Source organism: Oryza sativa, chromosome 9 (assembly GCF_034140825.1).
Source record: "Oryza sativa Japonica Group chromosome 9, ASM3414082v1".
Lineage (NCBI taxonomy): Eukaryota > Viridiplantae > Streptophyta > Magnoliopsida > Poales > Poaceae > Oryza > Oryza sativa.
This window is the reverse complement of record NC_089043.1, coordinates 25,185,419-25,197,380: the sequence shown is the minus strand read 5'-3', so window position 1 is coordinate 25,197,380 and position 11,962 is coordinate 25,185,419. Positions and strand designations below refer to the sequence as shown.

At 47.5% G+C, this 11,962-nt stretch overlaps 3 protein-coding genes and 1 long non-coding RNA gene across 5 annotated transcripts; 1 reads left to right on the top strand and 3 right to left on the bottom strand.

Moving 5' to 3' along the window:
- Positions 1-852: 852 nt before the first annotated feature.
- LOC4347659 (rhodanese-like domain-containing protein 14, chloroplastic) lies at positions 853-3,698 on the bottom strand. The gene is made up of 6 exons (XM_015756559.2): positions 3,319-3,698; positions 3,173-3,219; positions 2,798-2,890; positions 2,271-2,409; positions 1,850-1,952; positions 853-1,231 (listed from the first exon to the last, which is right to left on the bottom strand). Exons 1-6 carry the CDS (start codon positions 3,506-3,508, stop codon positions 1,114-1,116), a joined length of 690 nt encoding a protein of 229 aa, XP_015612045.1. The 5' UTR covers positions 3,509-3,698; the 3' UTR covers positions 853-1,113.
- Positions 3,699-3,909: 211 nt separating this feature from the next.
- LOC4347658 (uncharacterized) lies at positions 3,910-5,266 on the bottom strand. Its single transcript, XM_015756556.3, has one exon. The coding sequence runs from the start codon at positions 5,185-5,187 to the stop codon at positions 4,141-4,143; it is 1,047 nt and encodes a 348-aa protein (XP_015612042.1). The 5' UTR covers positions 5,188-5,266; the 3' UTR covers positions 3,910-4,140.
- A 1,640-nt stretch (positions 5,267-6,906) lies between these two features.
- On the top strand, positions 6,907-10,538 carry LOC9269587 (vacuolar protein sorting-associated protein 22 homolog 1). Of its 2 annotated transcripts, none has more exons than XM_015756558.2 (8): positions 6,907-7,491; positions 8,025-8,094; positions 8,185-8,295; positions 8,851-8,986; positions 9,091-9,245; positions 9,410-9,517; positions 9,808-9,897; positions 10,187-10,538. In XM_015756558.2, exons 2-8 carry the CDS (start codon positions 8,044-8,046, stop codon positions 10,292-10,294), a joined length of 759 nt encoding a protein of 252 aa, XP_015612044.1. In that variant the 5' UTR covers positions 6,907-7,491; positions 8,025-8,043; the 3' UTR covers positions 10,295-10,538. The 2 variants fall into 2 exon arrangements, with proteins under 2 accessions (XP_015612044.1, XP_015612043.1); XM_015756557.2 differs by having other exon boundaries at positions 9,371-9,517.
- Positions 10,539-11,552: 1,014 nt separating this feature from the next.
- LOC136351776 (uncharacterized) lies at positions 11,553-11,931 on the bottom strand. Its single transcript, XR_010734979.1, has 2 exons — positions 11,791-11,931; positions 11,553-11,684 (listed from the first exon to the last, which is right to left on the bottom strand). It is a non-coding gene; the product is annotated as an uncharacterized lncRNA (long non-coding RNA).
- Between the last annotated feature and the right edge of the window lie 31 nt (positions 11,932-11,962).

Here is an 11,962-nt window from a genome sequence, read left to right as displayed (position 1 = left end):
GGTGATTCACCCTTGCAAATTTACTCAGGGCGATCGATTAGCAGAATAAGTTTTTAGTAATTTTACATTGTTCACAGATCAGACAGGAGATCAGATCACAAGTTGCCGCTTCTAGCCTTCTACACCACTGTTTTGTTTTGTTTCAGCAAGGCCGATTTCAGAGTTCAGAAGAGGTGCAGTGTGAAGGAGGTTTCAGAAATTCAGAGTTAAGCCTGATATAGCATTTGCACTTTGCTGTTCTACTCCTATTTTGCTATCGGTGGATTTCTGTAGTCGCTCGCTGTTCTGCTGTTATCTGTATCGGATATTTAGATGACGAGCTAGCACTGTGCACTCGGCAAATGGGACAAAGCTGTCCTTGGATTGATTTTTCCTTTTTAAGCAGCAGGTCTCTGCCATGTCCAACTTCGGCAGAATTGGAAATGCAAACTGCTACCTTCTGAAGAAAAGAGAAGTATTTCTTTGGAAGAGTTTACAGTATTAAATTCAGACAAAGTATTCGTTCATCAACGAAGAGGAATTTACAAGGAGATAGCCCTGCGCTCTTTGCAGGAACGAAGAGGGGGATAATCTGAACTGTCCTGCTAATTTTCATCGCTAAATTGTTTCGTTTCGTTTCGTTTCAACGACGGCTTATTCATATGAAGAGAGGTGCAATGCAACGTGGGGGAGGTTTCAGAGTTAAAGAGTGATATACTGCTTGGTAAGAGACAAAGACCGAGATTGGTTCCAACAAATAAGTATCTGGCATTGACTAAGTTTTACTGCTTGACATCACTGATGGCTGGATCACAACATCATGTTGTAAAGTTCATAGTGCATTCCAAGTCCAAGATCCGAGAGAATTGATGCTTGTTCTAACATACTTATCTATTTTGTCAAATGGGCATGCTCAAGTATCATACACCGACAAGTCGACAGCAGCAGGTCATGAGAAATCTAACACATCTTCATATAGGCAGGAGGTCCAAGGAGGCATATCCTTTTGGGAAAGGAAGAAGAAAGGATCAAACTAGTGCACTATTTATCCGAGAAGATGCCTCGTTACAACTCATCACACCTCCATGTTCATGAATACTGATGCACTAATTACAAGTAATATGTCCTAATTGCTTATTCTTCTCCTTCAACAGCCGGTAGGCCTTCCTTGAACCATGTGTAGAGTCCTCCATCCAGATGGAACACATTCTTGTAACCATTCAGGACCAACAAGTAAGCTGCTATCAGGGACCTGCCAAAATGAAACAGATGAGATGAGTTAGCTATGTTCCAGAGGCACAAACATAGTCACCTTTGTAAAACAACATAAAATTCAGAGCTAAGGTGAAGAAAGGAGTGTGGGCAGACAACAAGTTTATAGTTTTACATGAAATGAAACAATACAGATGTTGGGCAAACGGGGTAAATTGGAACTCAGATGAACGAATAGTATAATCCCCTTCTAGTTTGCATATGGCACTCGGATGAACTACCGCTCAGCAACATGGTAGAAATTTCAAGCTGGTAATATCATTCAACTGGGAAACATTGTTGACAAAAGAAATGTGAAACAAAACCACCAGTAGAAAGAAACGAAAGATATCCATACTACAAAATAAAATTCCACCAATTAAGAGATGATCATGACACTACAGAAATACCTTATGCAAATATTAGGAAGAATATCAATGCCACAATATGATAGACCCATTTCTGATTTCAAGGAATACAGAAAAGAAAAAAAACCTCATTTGCGACAGTGGTATTAAGAGACTGTATCAGCGCTTTCGTGTCAGTTAGAACATGAATGTTAATTGGTAAAAATTGAATCAAGTTTACTGATAAAGAATACTAAGGTAACATGGCATACCTCGATTGCTTCCCATCAGGAAAGTTCTGTGTTGGTTTCAATGTTCCTCCTGTCGAACATGCCACAATAATCTTTGCATCTTTACCAAGTTTCTCATCAACACCTTCGTAAAGATAATATATGTCACTGATTGTAAACTCATACTCCCTCCGTTTTTTAATAGATGACGCCGTTGACTTTTTCTCACATGTTTGACCATTCGTCTTATTCAAAAATTTTATGCAAATATATAAGATATAAATCACACTTAAAGTACTATGAATGATAAAACAACTCATAACAAAATAAATTATAATTACATAAATTTTTTGAATAAGACGAATGGTCAAACATGTGAGAAAAAGTCAACGGCGTCATCTATTAAAAAACGGAGGTAGTATATGAGTAACCATGAAGCAGAAAACAGAATAAACTACCATACTTTGTATGAACTCAGGATTCTCTTCTGTTCCAGAAAATATGCCAAAGAATGCAAATGCTGCCCGTCTTGCAATATCCCATGCTGTCCATTCCTTTATCAATCTATATATTTGCACATTAACGGCACCAGGTGGATGAGCCTGCATAAGAATGAACCCATATGATGGCATTTGCAACAAAATCTAATGAATCTAAGTATCAAACACCACATAGTATGACAGCAACAAAGTTTGAGATACACTTGCACATCATTGGAAATAATTTTGTTAACAAAATTATATCCATTTTTCACCGACTGCAGACCTTTTTTTCTCTTCCAAACAAAATTACTCCTATTTCTCAGACACTCTAAAATTGCGTAAAGTCAGAACCTTTGGTTCAATATACGATATTTCTAAGGGAATAAATGCCACAAAAGATTATAATTACATATTAATGTAAAGCGTAACCTCAAGTTATTGTGTTAAACCTAAGAGCTGCATTATGGTGCAAAAACCGAAGATAAGTGGAGAACAATTACAACATTACCTCTTTAAAGTCCGCTACTGGCCTGACATCAAGAATTGCAAAATTGTTTTCCTTCTGAAGACGCAGTGCTTCCTTCACATCAACACTACGGACCTGCAAAACCAAACAACAGAAGGAATTCTAATGTAAATGGAAGCCGCTTAGCAGAGAAGGCTCCCCACGGGTAATTAACATATGAAATCAACAAACCCAGGGAAAACAAGTCCATAATTCCAAAACAGAGCAATATGACATGGAATCTATGGCTTATCTACTCATATATGTGCAATACACACTCTCTGAAGAACTAAAACCAGGTATTCAGTAAGATACTTCATATATGGAGTTGATAACAAAATAGCTAACATTTGGAAATGGCAGGAAATTAGGAATTACCCGCTTTTCTACTAGCACTTGCCTCTTGATCTTCCATTCTTCTTCAGCTGTATATAAAAATAAAAAAAAATACAGCAAATTAATATCATGCCCAGAGAATTACTAGCTGCTCCAAACCAAGAAAATGGAGAGCGTATTCGCAGTACCTGGTGACTTTGCAGGCTTTGTGGCAGTACAGGTTATCTGCAGCGAGCGCACAGCTCGTGTCCGGCAGAGTTTTGCAGCCTCTATAGGACGCCAGGAGTAGCCAGATGTGAAGTCTGAGCAGGAGGATATCCTTGATGAGCAAGGAAGGTTGCTGTTCACTACAGAGCTAGCTGCAAGCATTGTGGTCATGAGAAAAAAGGAGCAGAAAGAACTATGGAGGACTCTGAGAGAATTAGAAGAGGGGTTTGCCTCTAACACCTAAGGATGGATCCTGTAACTGAGAAGATTTTTTTTTCTGGATGGGGAAACGTCCAAAGAACTCAATGGTTTTGGATGGGAGGTGCCAGCATATCTGAACTGGTGGTGGAGGTTGAGCTAGTGTTGTGATAGACAATCTGGATTCTGAACTTGTAGCTTAGCCTGACCCCACAACACCAACAATCTAGACAGGAACACTTAAGAGCTGCACTTTTTTTCCATGACATAATTTATGATGCTTGACTAAAAGTAAATATACTAGGATGTGCAAATAAAGAAAAATAGAGGATACTACAGCGACATAATTTATGTAAAATCCAACCTTTTCTGAATGATATAAAAATCTGGCTTTTATTGGTACTCAGAAGTTACCACCTACAAATGGGAATCCTAAGATGCCCAAACATGATGTTCTCAAAATCGACCTGACAACTAAACAAGAGTACACCAGAGGCCCCTGGAAAATGGAACCACTTAGACCTCTCAATCTGAATTCAGAAGACAAACAAAAGACACCATCACCACAGTTCCTTGATCATCTTCAGCTCAACTCTGCTCAGTGCTCACTCACTCCAGTACCCGTCGTCTTCCTTGTCCTTCTTTTCATCGTCCTCCTCGCCTTCCTCCTCGCCGATTTCCATCACTGCCTCCTTGAACCGCTTGACATCCTCCAACGCCGCCTTCCGGAACATCCCAATGTCCACTGCACCAGACACCATGTGGTAACCCCTCAGCTTGAGCTGCTCTGCCGGGTCGTTCGGCATGGCGAATCCGCCTAGATATGCGACATTGCCATCTGAAGCTGTCACATTCTTCTTCCTGGCATCCAACACCTTCTTCTCGGCCTCCCTCAGCCTGGCTCGCACCTTCCTGTTCCCTGGGTCCCACAGGTACCCCATGCTGGCTGACAAGTCGAGCGGTCCCATCTGGACGACGTCGACGCCGTCGACGGCGGCAATGGCGTCGACCTCCGCAATGCCAGCGGCGGTCTCGACCTGGCAGATGATTAGCGTCTCGTCCTCGCAGCGGGAGAGGTAGGAGTCGTCGAGGCCGTACGCGGAGGCGCGGACGATGGGGTGGGCGGCGCCGCGAACGCCTCGGGGCGGGTAGCGGCAGTGCGACACGGCGGCGGCCGCGGCGGCGGGGGACTCGACGGCGGGGACCATGAGGCCCGCGGGGCCGAGGTCGAGGGCCTTCTTGGCCCAGATGGGGCCGGCCTCGGGGAGGCGGATGACGGCTGGGGTACGGGCGGCGTCGAGGGCGCGGAGGCAGGCCAGCGCCTCGGGAACGCCGCCGGGGCCGTGCTCCATGTCGACGACGACGTAGTCGTAGCCGGCGAGGGCGGCGAGCTCGGCGAGCGTGGGGGAGAAGGAGAGGAGGAAGAGCCCGTACAGGGTCTCCCCGGCGGCGAGCCGGGACTTGAGGGAGGGTGCGGCGTAGAGGAGGTCGGAGGCGGCGGCGGCGGCGGAGATGGGCCGCTGCCCGCGCCGCCGCGGCAAGGGGAGCAGGGCGGGGGCGCGGCGGGAGGGGAGAGGCGCGGGGTCTGGCTTGCGCGCGAGGAGGAGGTGGGAGAGGGAGGCGGTGGCGGAGGCGGAGGCGGAGGCGGCCATGGCGCGCGAGGCGAGCCGGCGCGGCGGCGGAGAGGTTTGGGGATCTGCGGCGAGTGAGTCCCAGTCAGTGTGGGGGGACAGCGTGAGGCAGTGACGTGGCGTTGCTGCTTCACGTGTCGCTTTGCCACGGGCCTTATTGGGCCTCGCCCACTGACGTTGGTGGGCTCTGGCCCGTCTACTTTGTAAGGCCCAGGAATTGTATATAACTTAACTTTTAAATTGGAATAAGTTCACTTTAAATCACCGCCGAGTTCGATTTTCGTTGTTGTCCTACAACCGTATAATACCAGATATAATGAGATTCAAAGAAGTATACTGTATGTTTTTGGCTCACGTGGCGAGTGGGTTATGTTTTTGGCTGACGTGGCGAGTGGGCCTCACGTCAGGCCTATTTATTCTTCCTCCAATCTCCTCTCTTTTTCCATCTCCTATTCTCCAAACCTCCTCTCTCTCATCCGTTCCACATCACTGATAGGGGAGGGCGGATGTGGCCAACGGCGGGCCGCCATCGTCCTAGACAACACTATATGCACCGCATCGCCGTCATTGTCGATGCCCTCTGCATCGCCAACCTCCTCTTCACTGGACTTGCCCTGGATGCTGCCCCAACAACCCCGATTGCACAACCACTGGGCGGCATACGCCTAGCTATAGTTGAGGCAACATTAGCTCCATCAATTATCCCCGCGGCAAGGCTCCTCCGGTGAGAAGGTGTCCTTCTCATCATCGTACCCCCCACCATGTAGAAGTCTTGGTGCATGTCAAACTCACTAAGCTTGAGCATGTGCTTCATGCCAAAACTATTTGCTGACATGTCGAGGCTGTTGGATCCATGCTCCACCATCGGGAAGAGGTTCAGTCATCCTAGGATAGGGATGACCGCTGACGAGTGCATCGACGCAACGTTCCACTCCCAGTGGAGGAAGTCAGTGCTCCGATACACCAAAGCAGAGCCAGTGGCAATGACCTTGACATTTGTTCTTCGATCCACCCCAACAACCCCACATGGCACCGCGCTTGGCTGACCATCATGGAGACCTCGGATGTCATTAGGCCTAGGGCAGTGACCGCACACTCAAGGCCACAAATGGCATGGGTGTAGGTGACGATGAGGTCAGAGAACATAGCAGTGAAGCGCGCGTATGTGTAGTCAACCGTCGGTGGCCCAACCAGAGCCATCTTAGATGGTGGTTGTCAACGTAGAAGATGACGGTGGTGCGGGTCCAAGAGATGTGTAGGAGTGCGTGGCGACGATGGGGTCGTCGAAGGGGAGGAGGTACCGAAGTAGTGTTCCTTGCAGCTGCAAGTGCGGTGCTGCCGTCGCCTCCGTCCCTCCCTTAGCCGATGATGGGAAATGGAGGAGAGAGATGGGAAATGGGGAATATAGGAGATATAGAGGGAGGGGAGGTTGGAGGAAGAAGACATATGCCTGACATATGGGGCCCACTCGCCGTGTGAGCCAAAACCGGGGAACCATACTGCTTGGGACCTTGGGTACACCAGTTTTGCACATGTCATATCTGGTATTGCTGTTCAAGAAAAAAAAATCGAACTTGGCGAAAGACGAGGGACCTTGAACTTATTCCTTTCAAATTTCGTTGTGGATCAGAAATTTGGTGGGCCTTATCCGGATTCCAGCCCAGCAAATGATGGGCCCCGCAGTGGAGAGACCGTGGCCCAAACATCATCGCCTCTCGCCGTCGTCTCGTCTCTTCCTCTGCGGCTGAACTAGTCGCCGATCCAGAGGCCGTCGTCCACTCGCGGTCCCACCGGCCACCGCCTCCGCCGCCTCTCACCGGCGCCACCGCTGCTCTGCCTCCACCGCGTTCCTCCTCTCCACAAGCCTCGGTCGCCCAGTACGCATCCCATCCGTCGCCGTCGACCTAGCTGCCTGGTGGAGGTGGAGGCGAGGGGGATTGACTCGGCTCCGGCGCTCCGATTGAGCCCGCAGCCGACCGATCCGGATACGATCCGCTCCGCTCCTCGCCGGAGCGGAGGCTGTCGCGAACCCAGGTAACATCCCCGCCCTAACCTCCCACGCCGCACGCACGCGAAGGCCGACGGCGGCAGCGCCATCCCCTGACGGCCGACTGCGCAGCGGCGCTCCGCCCCGCGCCCCGGCCTGGGCCTGCCCGCCTTCGGCCTTCCCCGACTCGCGCCGCTGCTGCGCCCCGCCGTGCAGCCGTTGCCTTCGCCCTTCGCGTCGGCGCTGCCGTGTCGTCGCTCCGTGCAGCGCCGTCGCGCGCGGCGCGCCCGCTGCCCGGCATCCGGCCCTCCCCCAAGCCCCAGCCCCCTTGGACTCCGGTGAGCACTGCCTCTCGCCCTCTCCGGCTCTCCCTCTACCTCAGTCCCTCTCCCCCTTCTAGTAGACCACAGTATTATCCCCTTCAATAATCAATTTCTTTGTATGATTGTATCTGTGATTAGCCAATTAGGGATATAGTAATTTGTATAGATTACTACAAAATTATGTGCAACAATGAACCTCAAATGAAATTTTTGACTTGTATTGTAATATCCTATTTATCTAAGATGTTATGTTATGTTTGAACAATTTACATTGTCCTTTAGGTAAGATTCAAACTTGTTTGTTATTTTCTACTTGTATTGAACCATTTAGAGTTATATACCGTATCACGGTATCGTTTATAATTTATCAGATATCTTATCGAATCATACCGTATTGCATTTAGATTTTTTTTTGCTAGGCCTACCCCGGGTTCAAATCCTGGGTCCGCCACTGTTAGAACACACGCAGAGAACTCTGGCCACATCGAATCGATCGCCGTTCACGAGATGTGCTAATTGATTCCATCGGATTTTTTATGGAACTGCAGCCAATTTAGACTAGGAAGCATGAGGAGGCGACCGGGAATCGCGGGCTTGCAGAACGCAGCGGCTACTCGTGTATGTGGACATCTTGCTTGAATAGCTTATAATGTTTTTTTTTTCTTTTTCTGTGGATTCTGAGATGAGTGTGCTCTTGGAAAATTTAAGGACCAATTCCGGCTGGTTGGGGAAAATGTGGCCAAGGTCAGGACCGATGTCATGAAGGAGCAGCTTGCGACGTTTCGGACACAGCTCGAAGAATTTGCACGCAAGCATAAGGTGATTCCTACTCCTGTATTCTAGTTGAGTTTTACAGAAAATATTACCGACGCTATTCGTATGTCACAAATTGAATTACACATAGCATGCTTTCACAATCTTCTTAATCTTGGGGATCAGGATATATCAGTCATTCTTGCAGACTGACTGAATTCTTACATTTTTTTTCAACTGCCCAGCGCAAATGAAATGAATGTTCTAACAAACATGAAAACAGTGAAGTTACTGCTATTCACTTGATTAAAGTTGTCTATCGAACTGGGAAATAGGGAACCTAAGTAGCATACTAGTCCATGGTCAAGTGCTCAACATATACTAAAACTGAGGAACGGTAGTTAAAGATGGAAAATGTACCAAAGAAAAGGTGTTGGAGTTACCAAGGTGCCAATTGATCTTGTTTCTTGTGATAGATTTCACTTGTCTCATGGCATCTAGTTCCAACTGGGTTGACATTTGCAATGTAACACTGATGTTCTAGGTGATCACAATAGAGCTCAAATGGCACAGCATATTCCAACTCTTAAGTAACTTTGTGTACATGGTGTGCTAGTGCAGAATGATATCCGTAAAAATCCACTATTTAGACAACAGTTCCATGAGATGTGTGCAAAAGTTGGAGTAGACCCGCTGGCTTCGAATAAAGGAGCTTGGGCAGAGCTTCTAGGGATTGGTGACTTCTACTATGAATTGGGTTGGTATACTTAATTTAAGCTACCTTGTATGTTTTGATCCTGGAATTTTCTGTTATTATTGGACCATTTACGTTCTGCTTGGCATCTGTGTCTATTGCACCAGGAGTTCAGATTGTTGACATATGCATAGCAACCAGAGCGACCAACGGTGGCTTGATTGACTTGCTAGATCTCCGTAAACTCCTCTGTCAGAAGAGGAAAGCTGATCTTGGATCGTTAACATCAGATGATTGTTTGCGTGCGATAAGTAAGCTGAAGGCAAGTATTTTAAGGAATTCTACAGCTACATTTTTTTGGGAATCCTGTAATTGCATTCATGCAAGTTTTACAAGATTGCATTCGAATCTATGGCCAATAAAATTTTATTTGATGTACTTGGACAGATCGTTAATTCTTCTGGTCCTTTGCCTGTGAACTCTCAGGTCCTTGGTAGTGGTTTTGAAGTAATTTCTGTTGGGAAGAAAAAGCTTGTGCGTTCTGTTCCTACAGAACTGAATAAAGATCACAATGGGATACTTGAGCTAGCTCAGGTTTGTAATCAGCTTTTAATAGTGTATAATACCACAGTACACTTAACAAGTATGTGGATGCTGTCATAACCTTATCATGCTTACACTGAACAAGTATGTGGATGGTGTATAACCTTTGGTTGGAAGTCATAAAGCCCCCTATGTTCCACATAAACGCTTATTTCAGTCAACATAGAGACATAGTACAAAACTAAGTTAAACCGAAGCTTTCAAGTTGCTGCCTTGCTCAATCTGTCACCTTGCCACAATATAACCGTACCTGTCCAGTTATAACATTATTTCACATGCAGGCTGAAGGTTTTGTCACCGTAGAGCAAGTCGAGAGAAAGTTCTCGTGGTCAACTGGCCGTGCCATTGACGTCCTTGAAACTTTGCTCAAGGTAAATCCTGCTCCTGCATTTCCACTCTTTAAGCAACCTTTGTGCTTCATTTCTGTGCCCAAAGAAAAGAAAACCGGCTTCCTTTGATGCAAGTTATGTATTGGTGAATGGTGATTAGATCTCTCTGTTGAATCCACGCTTAAGCCATTGCAGGATTACCTTCTTTTTGAGCTATCCATAATCCATATATAAATAAAGTACTTTTCGTATGTGCATCTGTATTGACACTTTTATGAACGTCAAATTTTTTGGCATCTATATCCAACTCTGGTCTCTATTACATAAACAGGAAGGGCTTGCGATGATCGACGATGGGCACAGGGATGGCAAGCGCAGATACTGGTTCCCGTGCGTCACTCTCAGCTCTGACTCTACTGGTGCGGATGCCAAGTCATGACCTGTGCCGTGCCTGTTCCACTCCGTTGTTGTCACCTGTATCCTTTTCCATTGGTTCATTTCTGTAGGCACTGAAGCACATATGGCATGCCATTTACCAGTACAGCTCTGGAAGAATCATGAGATAGCAATACACTTTTCAGGGCTGGGCTGCCGGCAAAATTTTTACATTGTGATTCGTGCATCAGGATTCTGGATGTATTTGTACTAGTGATCTATACTATACTAGCTCTTCTTTCACGAAATTACTCGTAATCGTAAATGTTCAATGCTATTTCCTCCGTTTTATAATGTAAGACTTTCTAGCATGGCTTATATTTATGTAGATATAAATGAATATAGACACATATATGTCTAGATTCATTAACATCTATATGAATTATCTATATTCATTTATATCTACATGAATATAAGCAATGCTAGAAAGTCTTACATTATGAAACGGAGGGAGTAACTTGCTAATGTGAGCAAGAGAAATGCTCGCAATAAATATGATAAAAAGAGAGAGATGCTAAGTAACGGTATCTTATTCGGATGAAATAATACCTTAAAGATTTCGTCTCTAATACCTAATAGCGGCTGATACCCTATTTGAAATAGGGTATCACACGATACTTATGACTTATGATATATTATTTCATGGAAAAAGTACACCGAAGGTCACTCAACTTGTCATCGGGATAAAAAACATCCTCAAACCACAAAACTAGATATGTGAGGTCCCTTAACTATACAAAACCAGTCACAATAGGTTTCTTAGCGGTTTTGATCCTGGTTTTGTCTTACGTGGCTGCTGAGACAGCGTGAGCCCCATATGTCGGCCTCTTTCTTTCCCTTCTTCTCTCCCTTCCTCTTCTCTCTCTCTTCTCTGGCTCTGGGCAAGCCGGCGCCGGGGCGAGGCCGCGAGGCGGGGGAGGAGGTCCGGCGGGGCGAGGCGGGAGAGGAGGTCCGGCGGCCGGCGACGTGGCGGCGGCGGCAGCGGAGACGACGCGGGATCAGGGGAGCAAGGCGGCGGCGACGACGACAACGCGGGAGCAGGGGAGGGCATCGGCGGCGGCGAGGGTGAGGAGCCGCCTCCGCCACCATCAGCGACCTCAGGACGGCGCTCTGTTCCTCCTTCACTCTCGCGCTGGTTTCCCTTGACTTCCACCTCTTCCTCAAGGGCACCAAGCTCATGGCCGACGCCCGAGGTCGGAAACCTCCCCGTCGGCCCCGGCGAGTCCATCTCTTTCATCCCTGTCAACTCCGCTGCATCCTCCCGCTTGGAAGCCGACGTCGAGCTCGAGCACGCCGAATCCATGGAGAAAACGCAAGTTTTCTTGGCACGACGGCGGCGGTGAAGACGTCCACGCCAAGAAGCCAACGAGCCCAGCGCTGCCGCCGCCGCTCTCCTGCCATGGATGTGTAGTTCGGGGATGTGAATGGGAATGGATTGGATCTTGGGATTATGGTGTCCGCCGCTGTTGCCGATCTTGATGGCGCCAGGGTTGAGCTCACCAGTGGGAGGATGGTGAATGCCTGGATCGAGTACTCGCCCACCTTGTCGTCGCCGTCGAAGCCATCGCCACGTACGACGGCGCCTTTGCCGCCGCCGGAAGCGCCAGTTTCATCCGCCGTTCCGCCTCCCGTGAGTTTTAATCCAATGCTTCCCTCGCCTCCGCAGCTCCCC